Consider the following 19,670-nt stretch of genomic DNA (forward strand, 5'->3'; position numbering starts at 1 on the left):
TCCAAAAATCAAGTTAATGTCAATTTCTAGTTTACAAATAAATGATCTGTTCTGGCTGGTTTGATCTGGACATTGTCAATTTAATAGTGTGAATGCGTTAAATTACCAGCAGTGATTTTCAAATCAAATATGGAACCCACGGTTACGAAGACAATCATGAACGCCGGCTTTAAGTCACGCATGGATGCTACGGCCTCAAGACGTCTCGAATTTGACTTTAATTATATCTTCAACTTTTTCCACCAGTCAAACATTTTCTTTTTTGATAAAAATAAAATACTTTCGGCGAAATATACATATTAATCCATTATCATCTGTAATTCTCACTCGTTTCTTCAACTGCCTCCTTTGATCAACTTAATTTGAGAAATTAATATACGGTAAAATCTAGTGATATTTTATATAAAAATAAATTTTATATAGTCATAAAAAATTCTAATATTAATTTAGGATAGGTATAAATAAAAATAAACTTTCCATTGTAATAAATTATAATTTTTCTAATTTCTGCCTTAAGGAGAGTTGTCTCTACATAGTAATAATTATCTGCATATTACAAAAAAAAAATTATATGTTATGTAAAATTAAAAGTTTAAAATGAAATAAAATATTTATTTAAAATTATTTAAGATAATGATTTATGTTTTAAAGTTGTTATCATATCTTTTATCTTACGAGAACGTAATAGCTCGTTAGCATGTATACCTTTTTGTTGAAGCCAGAATATTTTTAGTTTGTCAAGCATGTTTAGAGCTTCATGACACAAGATTTTTTGTATTTCCGTATTATTATCCTTAGGATTATTTCTTTTCTCTTCCCGTCTAATTGCAAAAATGACTTCTCATTTGGTTAAAGTATACACGATTTGTTGCTCATTTAGATAATCGAAGAAGACATTAATATCTATTCAATTAGTGTAGTAAATTTATCGAATGTGATCATTTAATTTTATAGTGACTCTTTTATTCTCTTCATCCACTTCATTTATACTTACAATTCATTGACATTAGTGGTTCTAATTTTGCAGCGTTTAAAACCATTGACAATTGTCTGTGACTTCATATAAATTGACCATGCATTAAACTGTATTTACAGTTCCACCAATGACACTTATTTTTGCTGGTTTTAAGAAACGATCTTTTATTTGTTTTAAAAGTAGACAATTGAAACGCTGTATTAAAATCATAATATTACTAAAATATGAATTGACTTGATCATGATATATACTTTATATGTGAAATAAAAATAAGCAATATCCTTATGTTCTTCACCAAGGACATGACATAGAACGAACAAGGTAAACCTCCTGCACAAGTTTCCTCTAATGTTTCGTTTCACAGCAAAAATTTTGGGTAGGAATATTGAACAGTAACAAAAGCAAGCAAACACATACCGAGCCATTCTTCTAGCACTTGAATGTGGACACAAAGAGGTCGTCCACACGTTTAAGTCTTTGTCTGTTCATGTAAAAGTCTCCTTTGCCAACACCATATCAGTGTATACATATAGCTTAAATGCACACCCAAATTAATTAAACAAAACTATTAAAGCTGCTTTAGAACATCCGATCATCGATTGGTGGTGGAGATCAAATACTCAACCGGTGTATATTTTATATTAAATTCTTAAGCTTCTCTACCGTAGGGTAAGGGTAACCATTTAGGTGAAAACATGATAATTATAGAAATCCAATAAGTATTTATATATTAAAAAGTAAATCTATGGAGCAGGTAGTCCTTAGATTACTTGGACCAGGATCCAGACACAAGTGGGGAGGGCAGTCGACTGAGACACTTGAGTCTGAGTCACATAGTACACTTAACTTTATACTTAACACACGTAAAAAGAACAACACCCACTATTCACATTTACAGCAATTCCATTCAGTACTCTGTACAAACCCTAAAAAACTTAACCATGGTTAGAGTTGGGCTTATTATTTCTGTGCACGCTGGCTTTGGACCTCATTTTTTCTCCACCTTGTCTATTCTTCTGCAGCAAAAGAGAAAGGGATAATATACAAAGAAAAAGAAAGATAATATTAGTGGCTTATAGCTTTTAAACATTGTTTATTCTATTCAAAATATAGGAGGTCCTTCTTGGTTTTTTTATTGGGTCATATTGAGTAAGAAGAGCATACACACACACACACACACACGCTTATTACAAACACACACACAGTAGACTATTAATTGGTTTCCAGAATCGGGATATTAGTCAAAGATATTGGTCCAGTTGCTTTAGGATCTTAGAGAGAGAGAGAGCGAGAGACAAAGAGAGTTGTGCTATCAGAATAAAATAAAAATAAACTGAGTGTTTGTGGAATGGATTTAGGGATTCAGTAGAGAGGCCAGGGGGTGTAGAACATCAAAAGTTGTAAAAAGTTTTGATTTCTGATTATGAGTTGGGGGTTATAAGATAATCAAGCTATTGTGTGGATAGTTATTGATAGAGAACGAAAGATATTGATGGGTAAAAAGAAGACAAGGAAAACGAAAGAGCTTTCTGTAGCAATAGCTGAAGCTTCATCAGCAGGAGATGAAACCCAGCAGCAACCACAGCCTCAGACTCCTAGAAAGAGAGGCAGACCTCGAAAGATTGTTGAAAAGATTGAAAGTGAAGAGATTAATATTGAAGAACAAGTTGCAACAGAAGCACAAGCGCCGGCAGAGAGTCGATCAAAAAAAGTTAAAAACAGTGAAGAAGAACAAAAACAACAGGTCAAGGCAGAGACATCATCGGCTTCCACGGGAGGTATGAAGAAAGGAGAGGGTCAATCTTCCGAGAGAGAGCCATCAAGACAGCCTCCAAGAAGTAGCAGAGCTAGGAGAAAAAGCAAACCCAGAAAGAGCAGCTAAACTTGGTATTAATTATTCAATGTTTCCGGGTATTTTTCTTTTCCTTTTTCTATGGTGATGGCAACTCAAATCAAGAAAATATAGAAAGCCAACTGATTTTGTGTTCAAAATCTTGACGTCGTTTTTATTTGTTATGGAGCCTGGAGTTTTCATGATTACTAAGCATGTACACTGTTGGTATCATCATGATGAAGGTAGCTTATATATATTTATATATCATTCCTTGATTTCTCCATGAAACGAAAACCAGAAAGAAGAATAAAAGAAGTTCACTTTTGTGTTTGATTGCAATGATTGTGTTTATCGACTTGTTTACAGGTTTCTAAATCATATATTTGAAGTTGAAGATTTGAAGAGACATGCTCTTGATCATATAGTTTAGTTTTGGGTGATTATTATATATCATTGGAATGAATATAATTAAATCTAATAGGTTTTGTTTTCTTGTTTCTGTGATCAGCGTGGCAATAAAATAGAAAAAGGTATTGATTAGAAGGTTGTTGTTTTGTTTGTCATGATAGTTTCTAACATAATAGAGGGAGAGAAGATGATGATGGGGGCCATGTAAATGTTGATGGAAGAGTTACTCTCTGAAGGTATTTTGGTGGAATTGAATAGAGATAAGAGGTGGGGAAGACCAAACTGAAGGGTAATTGTTGTTACCAGACCAGTGCCAGTGTCACTGCCAGCTGAGCTCTGTGCTATTACCAGCTGACGCTGTTTTATAATTACTTTACACATGTTCATCCCAACTCATTCTCACTACCACGTGATTTTCACGCTCAATTATTATCCAAACTAAACACAGTCCCTGGCGGCCTCACTCACCACCAATCACTTCTGAAATCGATACTTTGGCTATTAGTATTAATACTAATACGAATTCCACAAGTATTTATGCAAATTTTTATTTTGTATAATTGTAATGTGAATAGGTATTTCTAGGATAGTGTAAGACAGATAAAGAAGGGGCGTGAGAAGCACGTGATTGTTGAGAGGTTGAAGGAAGAGATATTGCCGACTGGAGAACATAAGGGAAAGCCAATGAGAAAAGAGGTGTCGAAATGGGGTCAGATATAATAATAATAGTAATGGACAAAGTCAAAAAAGAAACAAGGAAAGTAACAGTAACAGCAGAGCTGAGCTGAGCTGAGTTTTGCTAAACCCAAAGGACAGTGAGACAGACGTAATTACTTAGTACAAACTCTCCCCTACTCTTTTCAATTCAATCCCCACACGCTCTCTCTTCCCACGCGCTTTACTGTTTTATTGGGCTTCCCCTTACGTTGCGTAAATAAACGATAACAGCATTACAACTACAAATTCCTAGAACCAGAATCAAACCAACTACTGATAGCGCCCACATTTTTACTTAAAAATAAAATTGTAGATAAATATCTGCAGTTTCTCAGAGCCTCAGGCTGCTGCTGTCGCTGTACTGTACATATATAATTGGGAAATTATAAGAAATGACTTTGTATTTGTCTCGCTATGATAGGACCTGGCGAGACGAGAGAAATACTAAGGGATTCCATTCCAGTTCATTTCTCCTTATTTAATTTAACCGACACGTGTTTAATTCACAGTTTATGGTTGTATATTTGTGTTCTTTGTCTGAATGCGTGGTGGCTCAATCTGAATACACATCAATGGCTAATTTAATATATGGAACGGCCAATGTACGAGTGGTTGTTAACTGGATTCTTCCAAAATTTAAGCAGTATGACAGTCTGGGACTGGAAGAGAAACTTCACGCTGTTTTACAGTTGTAAATCGTTGTCTCTGCTTTGAATTGAACATAAACAAAATTCTTCTTTCTGCACCCATTTTATTTATTTATTATAAATAATTTAACATATATATTGATCTTGTGGAGATCCAAGAGGGTTATTTAAAAACCCCCCTCCCCCCAAAAAATAAAAAATAAAATCAATAAACTACTAAAAAATAAGATAGCAAGTAGAAAGTTGGAATTTCCCTTTTAGCTAGTAACTTATCCCCAAGATTGAGATGGAGATGTTCATGACAAGAACAAGGGACAAATAATAAAAGTTAAAACACAGATAAAAAAAAAAAAAGACGAAACATTGATGAAGGGGCAAGTAAAACACAAGCCAAAATGGTGAAAGGTAGGGATGTATAAAATTTATGAAACTGAAACTCTGAAAGTGATATAGTAGAAAGAGACATTTCTTGATAAAGAATGACCTATCTAATAAGTCAAGGTTTGTTTATGTAATTGGTTCTTGGAATTAGGATTACTTAGGACACTCCACTGATACCATATTTAAATCCACGATAGTGATATCAACAAGATTCCGGCAAATATGAGCTCCAGTTGCCACTGGGAAAATGACGGCCATCTGATGGGCATTCCGACTTACATTTTCGCCCAACAAAACCTGAAATGCTTAGCACAATTGCTTGAACCAACATATCATAATCTTCGAACAGATATCTGACTTTGATAGAAGCAACATAAGAGAAACGAGATAGAAATTTATAAAGTTTCATCCCACTAGAGGCTGATATGGTCAATTAGCTAAAGGCCCAATTAAATTTTCCCCCACAGTTTGTAATCCAAAGAGGCATAAAATTGAGTGTATGTAAAGGCATTAAATCAAAGAGACATAATTGAGTATTTGAGTGTGTATTAAAGAAAGAACAGGCATTAACACAACCGGGAAAAATGAGAATTGGCAGCCAAATTGATTAGTAACATTTTTATGAATTCTGTTTTTTAAAATAGGAACAAAAATGTAGCGATGAGTCCTAAAATGTGCAATGAATAATGCACTATAACAACTTCAAAAGTAAAGCATTACAAAATTTACCTCTATAAGAGATGGATTACAACCATTGTTTTAAAAACCGGACCGGAGGGCAACCCGCTCTGATGGCCGCGTCACGGTTCAACTGGTCCAACCGGTTGGACCGTAAGTTAAACTGATGGTTTGACAGGTTTAAAATCTAACAAAAACACCCCTGATAAATACCATAAGACCTTATAGGTTTGAAATCTAGCAAACACAACCCTGGCCAAATGCAAATCGACGATCAATTGGGAAAGCAACGGCGACACACCAGGAAGGGTAGATCGGATGATGGGGAGGGCGAATCAGCAGCTAGTAAGTAGAGGCATCGCCGGAAAATGGCAGATTGATGGTGGAAGTCAATGGTTGCAATGACTTTTTTTGGTGAGATGACTGGATCTTCGTGAACGATGGCAAGGGAGCTTGAGAGAAGGTAGATCAGTGGCTGAGGAACCCTGTCGATGCCGGAGAAGGCCGATCGACGTCGGGAAATGAAAGAAAAATCACGTGGCAAAGGTGGACGACGAAACATCACGCAATAGCTGAAGATGAAGCGTGACAATGTCGGAGAAAGTCAGAACTCAGAGGGTGGTTTTCGACAGTAAGGGAAGGTGGAAGGTCGCCGAAAAAGGGGAGGTCATTGCCGATTTGCATTTGGCCAGAGGGTGTGTTTGCTTGATTTGAAACCTTTAGGGATTGATTCGTATGAATCAAGGGTGTGTTTGTTATATTTTAAACTTGAAACAATTAAAAAGAGTGACCCGACTCGGAGAAGGCCCTGAGTCCCGATCCAGTTTTTAAAACAGTGATTACAACTAATACAATAGTGTCAAAAAATCATCTCAACCCAATAACTTCTACCCTCGAGTATAGCCAGGCACCACAAAACCGTTCATAATCACAAAGAAAAAGAAAAAAAATCAAAATATTGAAAAAAAAAAAAGGGGGGTTGAAATTTTGACAATTCAAAATCTATTCTTGATCCCCAACCCGTGGTTGAAAAAAAAAAGGGGGGTTGAAATTTTGACAATTCAAAATCTATTCTTGATCCCCAACCCGTGGTTGAAAAAAAAAAGGGGGGTTGAAATTTTGACAATTCAAAATCTATTCTTGATCCCCAACCCGTGGTTCACGGCTTTGATTTGTGATGTCGCTCCTTCCTATATCGAGACATATCTGGATCAAATCCACCTTCCTCAGCTCCATAGACAGCCCATGATGGTGTTGCAGCCATGTAATCCTTGCTGTTGAAATGTCTTCCAGAAGCCACCTGCATTTTCATCTCAAATATAAAATAATACATAATAATGATATAAAATTCTAGACTCTTAAAGATTTGAATTGATGCTGTTACCAACCAGGTCATGGAATTTTTCATAGTCGATCCATGTGAACCATTGGCCATTGACCTTGAACCTCTCAGTTTTTGCCAAGAGAACACAACATGAGTGGATATGCTCACATGCAACCTCATACTCCCCTTCGCTTTTTAAAGCCAAAGCCTCTGAAAAGGCTTTCACATCAGAATGCCAAGGAACATTCTCCATTGTCAACTTCGATGTAGCAGACCTGTAAGAAATTCCTCAAGATTATGCAAGAACAGCATCGCCAATATAAAACATGACAGGATTAAAAAGCTTACGATCCACAGTATGTAACGCCTTTGATTTCAACAAAATCAGGATGTCCAATGCTAAAGAGTTTAAAATAAGCATCGACTTCTTCTGTGTTCCACCCTTTGACCAGTGTCAAGCGATAAACTGTTCGCTGCTGTTTATCTTTCAAAGCTTTCAAGGAATCCTGGCAATATAAGAAAAAACAATGTGATAAGTAATCCCTGAGGTGCTGAATTCATACCAACATCTCATCAACCATTTGCCATGTTGGTTTTCCCATGACACCCACACATAAAAAAGACTCATGATGATCTGGAAAAACTTTGATGAAAAAGTAAGCCATAAGATATTCAATGATTGTTGTACCAAAAATTGGCTAGTTACAGTTTAAATTATCATATACTTTGCTTTCCAGTTCCACAGTGGTCTATTTCTCCAAGATATTCACAAATTCACTCTTTCAGAACACACTAAAATAAAGAGTATATCAATATATCTAATTTACTTACAATAAATCTCTCCCAGAAGTCCCCAAAGAGTGGTCTGTCAATTGCCTTCAAGCTTTCCTTTGTTGCAGCATCTACACTCACATATAACTGCATGTTCCAAAGAAGTCAAATAGGTTCACTATCAATGATTAGATTTGAAGCAGTTTTCCACGCACAGGATTTAGTTTTCTTCCAGAAAATGAACTCACAGACCTGCGTGACAGGCCTCAGATCTTTAATCTTGTCAGGGAACTGTGCATTTGTTACAAGAAATGTAGAAATCCGCCTTCCGTGCAGCTCATCAACAAGTGAGTTGATCTCTGGATACATAATTGGTTCACCAACAAGTGATAAGGCACAATGCCTAGGAGTAAGGCCTTCATTTAACCGCTCCATTGTAACGCCTACATTCATAAAATTTTCTAATCAATTGCAATGGATAGGCCAATGATGTGAATTATCCTTTCAAAAATCTCCAATAAACCCTAAACATGTACAAACCACCTTGCAGACATAACAATTAGTAGTAAGGAATTATGAACATTAATTTCTTTCCCCATGAAATGTTATATGCAGACATAAGTATGCCGCTTTCGCAACTCCAACAAATGAAAGTAAAGGTAGCTTGAGTGTTCCATGTTAAGCATATCAGTAAATCATATGCTAAAGCAGACACCACCAAAATCCGAGAAAACATTGGCAAACAGGCGATATCATATTTTGACCCACCTAAGAAGTTAAATCCAGCACATTTATAAGCTCACTCTGGTTCCAGCATTTAAAAATTAAAAGTCAAAACGAAGTTATGATTGGTCATTATTTGTCAAGAAATTACTAGGACATCATTAAAGGTTAAACTATCTCAACAACTAGGTTGGCCATCTATTGAACTGTAGAAAAATATTCAGAATTGATATTTAAACCCCAATATTTGCACCACCCCCAATTTTCACACCTGGTAAATTCAATCTTTATCTTTACCTTCAAAACCACTGGTTTGCATTATTGACTCACACGTGCTGGAATCAGACCAATTCATGGTGTTCAATGGAAATGGGAGATTGGGAGATGCAATGCAAATACCATTATTGATGCAATTTTTTCTTTCCATGGGAAGACTCACCATTACACATGAATAATCAAGTAGAAACAAGCATATTGGACTTACAAGAAAAAGGTGCAGACACATAATAATTACCAGGAACTCCTTTCATTTGCTTAATCATCTTCGTGTGAAGGTCTATTGCTGAATTTACAATCTCTAGTGGGTCATCCATCTTCCACTGCCAACTCTTCCCAACAGGATTTGTATGATGCCTCCAGCAGAAAACACATTTGTTGGCACATGCCAAACTGGGGGTAGCTTCCATGCATCTGTTTCATTTGATAATTGATCAATATTAAGTAAATCATAAGTTTTGGCAGAATGAAGATTATAAGTAAGAGAAAACTCAGAAGAAAAAGGACTATGTCCATCCAAGCTTCTTCCTCTTGATGCAGGTGGGAGAGGATACGCTTTCAAAAAAATGCACAGATTTTCCCACAAATTGTCCATCCCTCCATGATATAGTTCCTCCTTTCTCATTTGTGTGTGGGTGTGAGTGTGAGAGTTTGTGGACAGGTTCAAACTTTCCTATTAACTCCTGAGCCTCCACCCACCCAAAAAAAAAAGAACTCTGATATCACCAAGTGTCAAACTTCTAATCTCTAAAGGTGTCAAACAACTATATCCAGGAGAAGAAAAGGGGAAGACAAGGTATTTGTTTCTTAAATTCTGACTAAGTAAATACAGCTAAGAATTAGCAAATTACTTGACATTCTGGAGGAAAATGAAATTATCACCAATAAATACAGCAATAAACAGAGACAGAGCTTAATAAAAGCATAAAAACTTCATAATCACCTATGGCTCTCTATGCCATAAAATGAGTGCTTGTAGCAACCTCCACGGCCTCTAAGTTGTGACTTGGTCCATCGGCAGATTTTTACACCGCTATGTGAACCGATAATTTTATATCCCTGTGATCGCATCCCAAGAAAGGAAACAGTCATATCAAAAGCCAAAATCATAAATAGAAAGTGATACAAAGAGCCCAATTTTATCCAATCAAAACAAGAGTTGAAACTAATGCTGTTAACCGTTTATCAGAAGCAAAATAGACCTTCTTTATTGTGTATAAATTCTCTGGGCTATAGCAACTAATCATCACATTTATCTATTTTACAAATAGATGGGAGTTCACAGGACTAGTGTCTATCAAAATTGTAACTCACCAGCTATCACTACTTTTGGTAACAGGTTGCGGAACCTAAAGTACATATGGTTTTTCTTTACATGAAAGAATGTTCTTATCAATAAAAAAAATTCAGAATTCAAAATGCAATGAAGTATATAAAGTCCATTTCAAATCGTCCTAACAACAGAGTACACTACAAGGAATACCTGCTTCTCTAAACTGGCTCTAATAACCGGAGTGACCATATCTCTCTTGCCATTCTTGACTGTTCCATTAGTTTCAGCCACATTTACCGACCTCCTGGAGGGCGCTTTACCCGCAATATCCTCAAGATCAACCACCTCTGATAGGACTTCCTCCTCCTCCTCCTCCTCCTCCTCATCATCATAAAGATCATCATCCTCACTTTCCATTCCCACGGCACTCTCAACGTTGCCATTCCTTACTTGATCACCCCCTTTCAAAACCCCAACCACTCTTTTACTCCAATCATCAAAAAGAACATCCAATTCACCACCATCCACGTCACCCTCAACAACCGGTAAAATCTCAGCCGCACCCAATTCTCTCAATTTCGTAGACAAATCTTTCGCCACCAAATTGAACGATTTTTCATAAGCTTTACTTCCAACACCAAAAACCGCAAACTTACATTGCGAGAGCAGCAAAGAACCCACTCTAAAGTCATTTGCGCTTTCAGCCAGCCAATTGGTGAAAAACTTAGCTGCTTCTGGAGGCTTTCCGTCTTCCCAAGTTGAAGCAACAATTATGATCAGGGTTTCTTTGGGTAAGTCTTCAGGCTCGTAGTTCTGTGCATCAACGAGGTCGAACGGGAAGTTCTGAGAGGTTAGGAGAGAGTGCAGACCGCGAGCTAGGGTTCTCGACGTGCCAGTTTGTGAAATGAAAAGGAGCTTTCCCTTTTTAAGGCTAGGCTTTTTGAGGTTTAAAGAGAGATTGAGAAGTTTGTTGAGGCGGCGAGATTTGTAGACGAAATAGAAGGTGGTGGCAGAAAGGAGAGCCAAAACTGTGAGGCGACTACGTATTGAGGAAGAGGACATGTTGGGGTTTTGGAGTTTGATCTTGGGGTTTAGGGAATGCTGTTTAGGTGAAGTTCATAGTGGAGTGCAATAGAGAAGCAGAGAATGGCTGGCGAAGAGGCGGAAGACGACGGCGGGTTTGGTATGTATAGAAATTGGGCTCAATTCAAATGATGGGTCTGCGGCCTTAGGATTTTGGGCTGGGCCTCGAATCAATTTTAGATCTCCCTTTAAGATCAGTCGCCTGATGAAATTTTCACCTTTATGTCACGAAAATGTAAATGAAATCAGTTCGTGATTTGCACACAATCTACACATCAAAATTATATAATTGAATTCCTTTCATAACCAACTCAAGCATTTTCAAAGCCATTTCCCATGATTCTATCCCCATTGGTGATTTGATGAGTACGAATTGTTATATCTAAAAAATCAGAGTTGACGTAAGCTTACATCAGTTAGCTCCAATCAGAGTTCAGGAAGATTTTGTACCGTCCAGAAGCTGTCACGTCGCCCCAAGACAGAAAGAATACGCATGTCATCAACTTGGCAGATTCAAGTTTTGTCTATAAGTGAATAGAAGTCGCACACATGTTCAAATCCTAGATAATTTGAGGATATCTCCCAAATTATCAACCAATGAAAGGTAAGGAAATACTTACAAGACACCTACCCACTTGCAGATGTGTAATCATTACCTTGAATTCCTCTACTATAAGTAAAGAACTCCTCCTCTCATTTTCGGGATTCGAAGACAAAAAACTCACATTTTGATTGTAATCTATATTCTCAAAGCAAAGAAAACTTACGAGAAAGAGATTAACTTGATATTATATCTGAATAATTAGTTATTGTACCTCTACTTGCTGTTCGTTATATGCAACTTCTTGTAATCTCTTATATATAAAAGAACAGTGGACGTAGGACTTGCGTTAAACATCTGAACAATTTTAAAAATCGTTTTTCATTTATTATTCAGTCTTTGCATTAGATTATTTGATCATTCACGTATAACTTCTAAGAACAACTTAACACTTTACATATGCAAATCGTTAGTGTCAAAATCAAATATAACGATGCTTTTTAAAGTTTGGTTGTGCTTGATTTCCTCCTTGATGGGTGAAGATTTGTTCCGTTATATTGGTTGTATTTTCTTTGTTTTCCCTGATTGTTTATCTTTTGTTTGTTCCCCTAACCCAAAGGGTGTCCTGTGGTAGTCTGAGTTCCTTTGAATATAGTTTTGTATACTCCTCTTGTATCCTTATCCTTCTTGGTGAGATTAAGATAGGACCACAAGAGGATTTTCTTGGCCGTGAATCGGCTTGCTTACTTTTGATCCCTATCTCAGGACATGTCCCGATATAGGTTGGCCGCCTTTTGTTTAAGCCTTTGTATATCCTTTCCCCTCTTTTTTTTATAAATTTATTTACTTGACCAAAAATAAAAATCAAGCAGTTCTTCATACGAAATCCGCATGAAACTTGAAAATCATTACTAGTCGTCATGCTAAAAATGGCGAATGATTTCACATGTACCTCACAAATTTTGAAGAATCAGTATTGTTTGTTATGCTACACAGGGAACAGCTACGCCTGCCTTCACCCAGAGCCTCTGTAAAAGTGGGAAAGGGAGTAATCTCTGTCTAATTTGCAGTCATTCTATTTACAGGTAAACCAGGCAGAATCATTCAAGGCCGCCACGATGTTTTTTGTGCACATAAGATGCCCTCCTTATTCTGAGCATAAGTCATTCGAATCTCCCAGTGCATGCTTCTCAATATACCCTCTAGTGGATCCAATATCTCAACCTTATCACGTAAAATTGCCCAACCTCCAGGTCGTAATAAACGATCCATCTCAACAACAATTGACACGGGTTGCTTACAGCTGCAAAGTAATATACAAGTTTAGAACTTAGAACAGGCAGCAAGGATCAGTAAACTTCTAATGCCAAGAGAAAAAGCAAAGTTACGATGCTTAGACAGAGAAATCTAGAGAGGGCTAAAAGCTCATTATCACAAAGCCAGAACTAGAAAGAACTTTAACCTATTCTTAAGCCGTGAGAACAAATGATCAGCATGCAAAAGGTCATAAGATCTTGGATAAGTCCCAAAAGACTCGCACCAATCATGGTAGACTCCAACAAGACCACGATCATAAATAACAGGAAGTGTGTCTGGAGCATGGACAGGGACCACATTCATCACCCAAACTTTTTGTTGTGTAAGAGCTGCAGCAAATCTGCATTTTACCATGAACATAAGGATTCCATTTCTTAACATATTTTAGTGTATTTGTAATGAAAACAGATGGTGAAAATCAGAAGAGAGAGAGAGAGAGAGAGAGAGAGCAAGACTACTACTCTTAATCAAAGAGATAGCATGTACTGTTCATCCTGCTCTTGGACACTACTACTTAAATAATGGATTATATAAATAAGCACTATGCAGTTTCAAAGAATATAAATTACTCGGTTGAAAGTTTGCCTACCCTCCATAGATGGCTTTCATGTCCATCACATTCCGGATGTTTGACCAATCAATACCCATTCCTGTGAGATAGGACTTATCAGTAATAGCTTTCCAGTGGTTTGTATCAGCAATCAATTTTTCTTTATCATTCAACCAGTCAGGATACGTTTCAAGTCTCTTGGGCCATTCTTCAGGCCACTCTGCTCCATGTTGTTCAATTGAAGATGGAATGGTGTGCAAACAATTCTTCATAGGCACATACCTGTTAAGAGAAAAAAAGTTGCAGTCATTAAGTAAAGTGGCACAAAATCAAAACAATGATATTTTGCATCAGACTCATCTAAGGATCAACATTCTTGTATGGTGACACTAAAAAATTGTAAGTAAAAACTAAATTCTTTGGTTTGATGAAAATTTGAGTGTTTTGAGAGCTTATCTTCAAGTTATATCTTACAAATTAAAGCAAAGTTATAGAGTCAATAATCCTTGAAGTAGAAACTCAAATTGACCTTCGCTAGCAGAAGGTACAGCCTTGTTGAAAAAAATTGATTCCACCACTGGATTATCGTTCACTTTGGCTGCCTGAAGCTAGATACTAATTCACTTATATATCATGTGGAAGTGTTGTTGTAAAATTTCGTTGATCAACCTCATATCAAATTTGACTCTTGTTCCTATTTAATGAAAAGAAAAAAACTTAAGCTTAATGCACTGACAGTGAACTTGACTTATTTTAAACCATATGTGCAACATTACCAGAGAAAATATAGGATGACAAATTCATAGACAAAAAGATTAATTTTGTAAAATAAGCTCATCTTGATCTACCATGCTGCATCTGGGTTTTCGTTTTCCTTGCATAGAGGAGGATTTTTCTTTCTTCTCAGCTCATATATATCATTTGATTCGGGTTTCTGGTATATTTTAACTCCCACTTCACTCACTTCATCAGTTTTATGCGCCAGAATATTCCAACAGATAGATGCAGTCAATGCGGTCATGGCTGAAAAAAAAAAAAGTAGCATATCAAACAAGATAGAATATGTGAGTTTTCTTCTATTAGAACTGCAGCACCAGCAAATAGACTAGACAGTTGTTCTGTACATATGGTCAGAAGAAACTTCATTGCACATTGGCATGTGAGATGAGATGTATATAGCTAAATGCAAACAGCAATTCAAGACTAGTAAAGGTTACACTTATATTCACACAGCAAGATTTTAAAAATAGTTCTCTGCCATTGCAACAAGAAGTATATAGTCATCTTCCCTTTAACTTGACAATCACTATGAACTGCTCTACTCGCAGATGTGATCCTGGGGCATCAAAACCCACCATGTATACATAGGTTGAGATAGCTAAAATGTGCACATCAAGGGATGCCAATCTTAGTGCTTCTTATCAGTGAATAGTTAGAGTTGAAACTAGTCCAGCATTCAACTCTGTAAAAACATACATTTTTAATTCAAGTCTGTGAAGGTTTGAAGGGTGTTTAATAGAATATAGTAATATACATGTCAACCTATCAGCATGTCACATGCCAATGGTAATAATAGCCATCCAGTCAATAAAGATGACTGAGATGGAAAAAAAATAAACCTTCCAAGTACTTTTAAAGAGCTAGGGAGAAATAAACAATATAATAAAGCGAATAGCCTCAGCTGGACTATGGAAATCAATCCTAAGGAGGAAAATAGTGCACTTCAGGTCTAGTTCATGTCTCATGAATTTGCATGTTTTGTATCCAACATCATTAGCTCCAAAACTAAAAAGACATACAGAGGCCAAACCTTCTTCTTCCTCAATGCTGTCATGTTTAGTTGACAAAATAAAGTATCCACCAGGCCTTAAAATCCTATTCATCTCCAGAAGAAGCTTTCCACCTGAATGTGGAAGAAAACAATTACACTGATCTTACTGAAATGTGAATTAGAATAGATGTTATTTTAATAATAACATAAAAAGAAGGAAAGAGGATTGGAAGCACAAACCATTAGAGTGCCAAGATATGCTACATCCGCCACAGTGAATAGCATCAAAAACACCACTGGGGAAAGGAAGCCTTCTACTCCCAAAAGGGCTAACAACTGTCGGAAATCCACGCTCAAGAGAAACTTGTGCTAGGTCAACTAGGTCATCCTTCAAGCCAAGGGACAATGTTAGCACCTCCTTATCAAGGAGAGATGCCACAAAGCTTTCATCTCCGCAACCCATGTCCAGAACTACACGGATATTCTTTCCCCACTCAATATCTGGTACCATCTATCAAATACAATCAAAATTCAAAATGCTAAATAAGGTAAGGATTTAAAGTCTTAAACAATCAATAACACGAATTTGTGGTTACAGTTAATTGGTAGTTAGCTGGGAGCACAATGGTTATAAACAATTAAAAGTAAAAAAAGAAAATGATATATACAAATGTAGGCGGCTGCAAATATAGTGTCAACAGCCAAGTGTAGTAATGGGGTTTTTCAATATGGGCAAATCAAACTAAAAAAGAACTGAATTATTGATTAAGCAACTATAACACACAAAATACAAGAAATTATGTTATATCCTAAATAATTTAACATACTTATATATACTATTAAAAGTATTTACATCCACTCTTTTTGTTTTTCCTCTTAAGATAATTCAGACACAAAGTTCGTTTGCAACTTCCTGATTGTTGCTTATATAGGCACCAATCTTACACAGAACGGATCATGTATTTTATGGTGCTACAGATGGCATGGTGAGTTGACATAGGTATGATATTGAAGGAGCAGAGATGAGCTATACAAATTTACAGAGTGGTACAATTGGTGAGCTTTAGAATTAGTAATCTTCACCATGGGTCATCAGTTCCCTCCCACATATGAGGTACATGATTTAGAAAAAGGAGGTTAAATTAAAAGAAGAAGGAAAGAAAGAAAGTAAACTTGAGAAACATATAGCGTTAAAACTTTTGTATTGAACTGAGAAAGATTGAAAGGCTTACGTGACCTTTGGCATGGTAAAAATGGAATATTATCATATTGAAGAGGGAAAAAGCTTGTCTATTCAAATTCTTTTGTTAGTTTAATAGCTTTTATATCGTTATCTCTGTATAGGGGCTCAAACAGAAAATTTATTGATTCAACTTTTGGTTCACGAATAAGAAAAATGCACCTCTTCAATGGATTCTAGATAGTGAAGCACTCCACCCTTGAATTCAGATTGATTCTGGGGAAATGTAAGATGCTCTCCATCCTCCACCAACCAATTATGTTTCTTAATATATGCAGCAAGTTTTGGATGCGCCACGTTCTTATACAATATCTGCAGAAAGAGTAACACACTGCCAGATCAGGACATCAATCAAAATCTATCCAAAATTCAATAAAAAAGAATAAACCCTTTTATACACCTTTGATTTGCTGTCAGGCCAGGGCACTGGAGGTCCATAACCAGCATGAGGAAGTGGAACAAGGCAAATAGGAGGAGATCTGGGGCAACTCCTCTCTCTATGCCGATGACTCAGAAACTTTGCAGTACCACTTTCAATGTCAATACAAGGAATGTAATTCTGCTTGCTCCTTGTGCTACATAATTTCCAACTATAATGTGATTTGGGATAAAAAACAGGACCCTTTATCTTCCTCTTTTTTCCAGTACTTGTTGATCCACCACTCTCACCTTCAACCTTCTCCACAGATTCTTCATTCTCTTGCTGAATTAAATTATCATTACCTTCTGTATCCACAATCACTTCACCTTCACTATTAAATTCTTCTTCCTTACCATCCACTACTAGTCCTTCTTCTAGTTCCTCATCGTTTTCATTTTCTAAATCATCAATCTCAGTTTTCTCATTTGTTTCCTCATTTGGTGACTTTACATTATGCTTGACTTTCTTCGCATCTTTTTCGTTCTTTTTCTTAGATTCATGTTTATGAACAGATACAGAAACAGATCCATTAACCTTTTTCTCATCTTTCTTTTCCAAATCGGATTCAAGTTTGGCCTTTTTGTCTTCTTCTTGATTATGCTTTTGTGGTCTCTTTTCTTGAGATTGAATCCAAGAATTGGTTACCTTTGTATTAGCTGCGACGGGTTCAGAGATGTCATCAAAGCTTTCCCTTTGAGAGGTTACTGAATTTGCAGGAGAAGAGAACATAGACCAAACGAATATGAAGCAAAGGCCCAAGATTGCAACTGCACTCATCTTTATGCACAATCCATGCGGTCGTTTTGCTTGGCGGCCCAATCGAGCTAACCGAGCTATAGCCATTTCTCAGCAATCAATCTTCTTCTTCGAAAGAAGTAATCAAACAAAACGCATCGAATACGAAATACAGTACTAAAAATTTAAAAATGAGTAGCGAGGAGATAGATCTATGAGAAACGAATAATAATGTATATACAACAAAATAATGAAAAGGTTAAAGGGGAGAAGTTATAATCTGGAAAAAAAGCAAAGAAGAAAATCTCAATCTCATCAAGACAACCACACTTGGAAAGCAAGAAATTTGGAGTGCACAGATTGGTTAACACGCTAAATATTAGTTGAGCTATCAACTGGGATAGTATAGTATAATTGTACTGGCCAGTGGCTGGCACCTACCGAATTCAAATTTTTTAAAAAAAAAAAAAAAAAAAAAAAGACAAAAAGGAGGAGAGCTGAGAAGAGAGATCAGAGAAGGGTTAAGTTAAGAGTTGAGATAATATAGAGGTATAGCGTGGACAAATCAGTGAGCATGGGTGAGTGTGAGACAGATGTTGTAGAAAAGGCACTTTGAGTGGGAAGGACCAGCTGCGAAAATTTCGGTTTTGAACATCAACGTTATGCGACTCATACGTGTGTAAAATGTTAAACGGGTTTAGAGATTACAGATATGGAAATGTATAGCAAGAGAGTAAATAAAAGACAATTTTTAAAGTGATTCAGATACTCAAAAGCAATTTTTACGTTCATTGTAATTGTATTAATAAAAGGTTATGGTTAGGTCGCATATAATGAGTTGAGTTATAATCTAGAGAGAAAATAGAGAGAGAGTGTGCATGTTGTTTAAGACTAAGATAAACTAATCTCTTAAATGAGAGAGTATCTCTCTATTTATAGTGGGAGGATTTAAGGTAATAATCATAAGCCTGTAATTTGTTAAGTGGAGTACAATTTCTAACCCGCTTCTCATTGGTTATTTGCACGAGAAATAACCTTAAATTATGTAAGGCTTGGGCATATGGACGATTTCTAGCCACTTATAAGCATGACATTCACCTACTGCACTAACGAGAATTATACCTTTTCCATCATTGCGCGATGTGGCAAACGTCTAGATGACATAAATCCTCTCTGAATTCTGATTGACTCTTGCTGATAAGAGTCCACATTAACCTGACTTTTTTTAGGCATAATAGTACCGAATTTCTGCTAGAGGGCGTGCACTGCTTACTGCTTAGTGCTTACTCAATAGATGGGCCGTCTGATGTTTTATACATGCATGTGACTGCGCATAATGCGCCAGTGGTAGTTGCTATGAAATGTGAAATGAGAAAAAGATTTTGGCATGCCCGTAAGAAAAAGATCCGCCAGTGGTTTACTCCTAGTTTTCCTCTTCTTCTCTTTTTTTACATAAACTTTAAGGGAAAAAAGAAATTATAGGCATCCATTGATTGATTAGTACAACCGTTGGAAACATGTTTAAGGAAAAAGCTTTTTCAAGCCGATTTTACTGCGAACCCCAGAATATTGCAGTCGCTTTACTTCCTCTAGCAAATTATTTCTTTTAGTTTTAAGTTGGGGATATTGTCATGTTTTAGCAAATTTATAAGAACACAGAATAGTTTTACAAGTCCACATTTTGGAGTCATTCATTGAGGATCTTGCGTCTTGCCATGTCTATGGGAGGAAACAAATTGGAGTCCAAAATCTATTAAAATCCTTGCACACCAGTAGTCTCTAGTTTTCAAATATCTGGTGCAGATACTTTTGTGCTATTCCATATCTAATTTGGTTGCGTGTAAATTAGTTATCTTCTTTGTCTCATTGCCTCCATACTGCCTCTACATGTACAGTGTACACCAAAAAAGAAACAGTTTTACACCCCTTTCTTCTCATACAGTTTGCTAATCATGACTGCATCTTTTCTCTTCAGTGACATCATTAATCCTTTTGGAATGTGAA

The 19,670-nt window shown here is 36.5% G+C and overlaps 3 protein-coding genes across 5 annotated transcripts; 1 reads left to right on the forward strand and 2 right to left on the reverse strand.

The window, feature by feature from the left end:
- The first annotated feature begins 2,468 nt into the window (after window positions 1–2,468).
- Window positions 2,469–2,858, forward strand: LOC116122054. Its single transcript, XM_031407974.1, has one exon. It carries the CDS (start codon window positions 2,469–2,471, stop codon window positions 2,856–2,858), a length of 390 nt encoding a protein of 129 aa, XP_031263834.1.
- A 3,891-nt stretch (window positions 2,859–6,749) lies between these two features.
- LOC116122051 (S-adenosyl-L-methionine-dependent tRNA 4-demethylwyosine synthase-like) lies at window positions 6,750–11,171 on the reverse strand. Of its 2 annotated transcripts, none has more exons than XM_031407965.1 (8): window positions 10,219–11,171; window positions 9,679–9,794; window positions 8,974–9,149; window positions 7,989–8,179; window positions 7,797–7,883; window positions 7,314–7,471; window positions 7,030–7,240; window positions 6,750–6,941 (listed from the first exon to the last, which is right to left on the reverse strand). In XM_031407965.1, exons 1-8 carry the CDS (start codon window positions 11,068–11,070, stop codon window positions 6,801–6,803), a joined length of 1,932 nt encoding a protein of 643 aa, XP_031263825.1. In that variant the 5' UTR covers window positions 11,071–11,171; the 3' UTR covers window positions 6,750–6,800. The 2 variants fall into 2 exon arrangements, with proteins under 2 accessions (XP_031263825.1, XP_031263824.1); XM_031407964.1 differs by having other exon boundaries at window positions 7,797–7,867; window positions 7,952–8,179.
- A 1,319-nt stretch (window positions 11,172–12,490) lies between these two features.
- Window positions 12,491–18,141, reverse strand: LOC116122050 (probable methyltransferase PMT28). Of its 2 annotated transcripts, none has more exons than XM_031407963.1 (8): window positions 16,911–18,141; window positions 16,673–16,822; window positions 15,511–15,781; window positions 15,310–15,402; window positions 14,348–14,522; window positions 13,539–13,781; window positions 13,095–13,289; window positions 12,491–12,935 (listed from the first exon to the last, which is right to left on the reverse strand). In XM_031407963.1, exons 1-8 carry the CDS (start codon window positions 17,772–17,774, stop codon window positions 12,737–12,739), a joined length of 2,190 nt encoding a protein of 729 aa, XP_031263823.1. In that variant the 5' UTR covers window positions 17,775–18,141; the 3' UTR covers window positions 12,491–12,736. The 2 variants fall into 2 exon arrangements, with proteins under 2 accessions (XP_031263823.1, XP_031263822.1); XM_031407962.1 differs by having other exon boundaries at window positions 16,673–16,825.
- Window positions 18,142–19,670: the final 1,529 nt, after the last annotated feature.

This window comes from Pistacia vera, unplaced genomic scaffold, assembly GCF_008641045.1.
Source record: "Pistacia vera cultivar Batoury unplaced genomic scaffold, PisVer_v2 Contig1301, whole genome shotgun sequence".
Lineage (NCBI taxonomy): Eukaryota > Viridiplantae > Streptophyta > Magnoliopsida > Sapindales > Anacardiaceae > Pistacia > Pistacia vera.

What these genes read in the sequence shown, in the direction of transcription:
- LOC116122054 (XM_031407974.1), top strand. Translation starts at nt 2,469, where the DNA reads ATGGGTAAAAAGAAGACAAGGAAAACGAAAGAGCTTTCTGTAGCAATA.
- LOC116122051 (XM_031407964.1), bottom strand. Translation starts at nt 11,070, where the DNA reads ATGTCCTCTTCCTCAATACGTAGTCGCCTCACAGTTTTGGCTCTCCTT. An exon ending in GAGCCAGTTTAGAGAAGCAG is followed by an intron (nt 9,795 to 10,218) that starts GTATTCCTTGTA and finishes ATGCGATCACAG; the next exon opens with GGATATAAAATTATCGGTTC. An exon ending in GCAAATGAAAGGAGTTCCTG is followed by an intron (nt 8,180 to 8,973) that starts GTAATTATTATG and finishes TTATGAATGTAG; the next exon opens with GCGTTACAATGGAGCGGTTA.
- LOC116122050 (XM_031407962.1), bottom strand. Translation starts at nt 17,774, where the DNA reads ATGGCTATAGCTCGGTTAGCTCGATTGGGCCGCCAAGCAAAACGACCG. An exon ending in CATATCTTGGCACTCTAATG is followed by an intron (nt 15,403 to 15,510) that starts GTTTGTGCTTCC and finishes TTCCACATTCAG; the next exon opens with GTGGAAAGCTTCTTCTGGAG. An exon ending in CAGCATTGAGGAAGAAGAAG is followed by an intron (nt 14,523 to 15,309) that starts GTTTGGCCTCTG and finishes TTTTTTTTTCAG; the next exon opens with CCATGACCGCATTGACTGCA.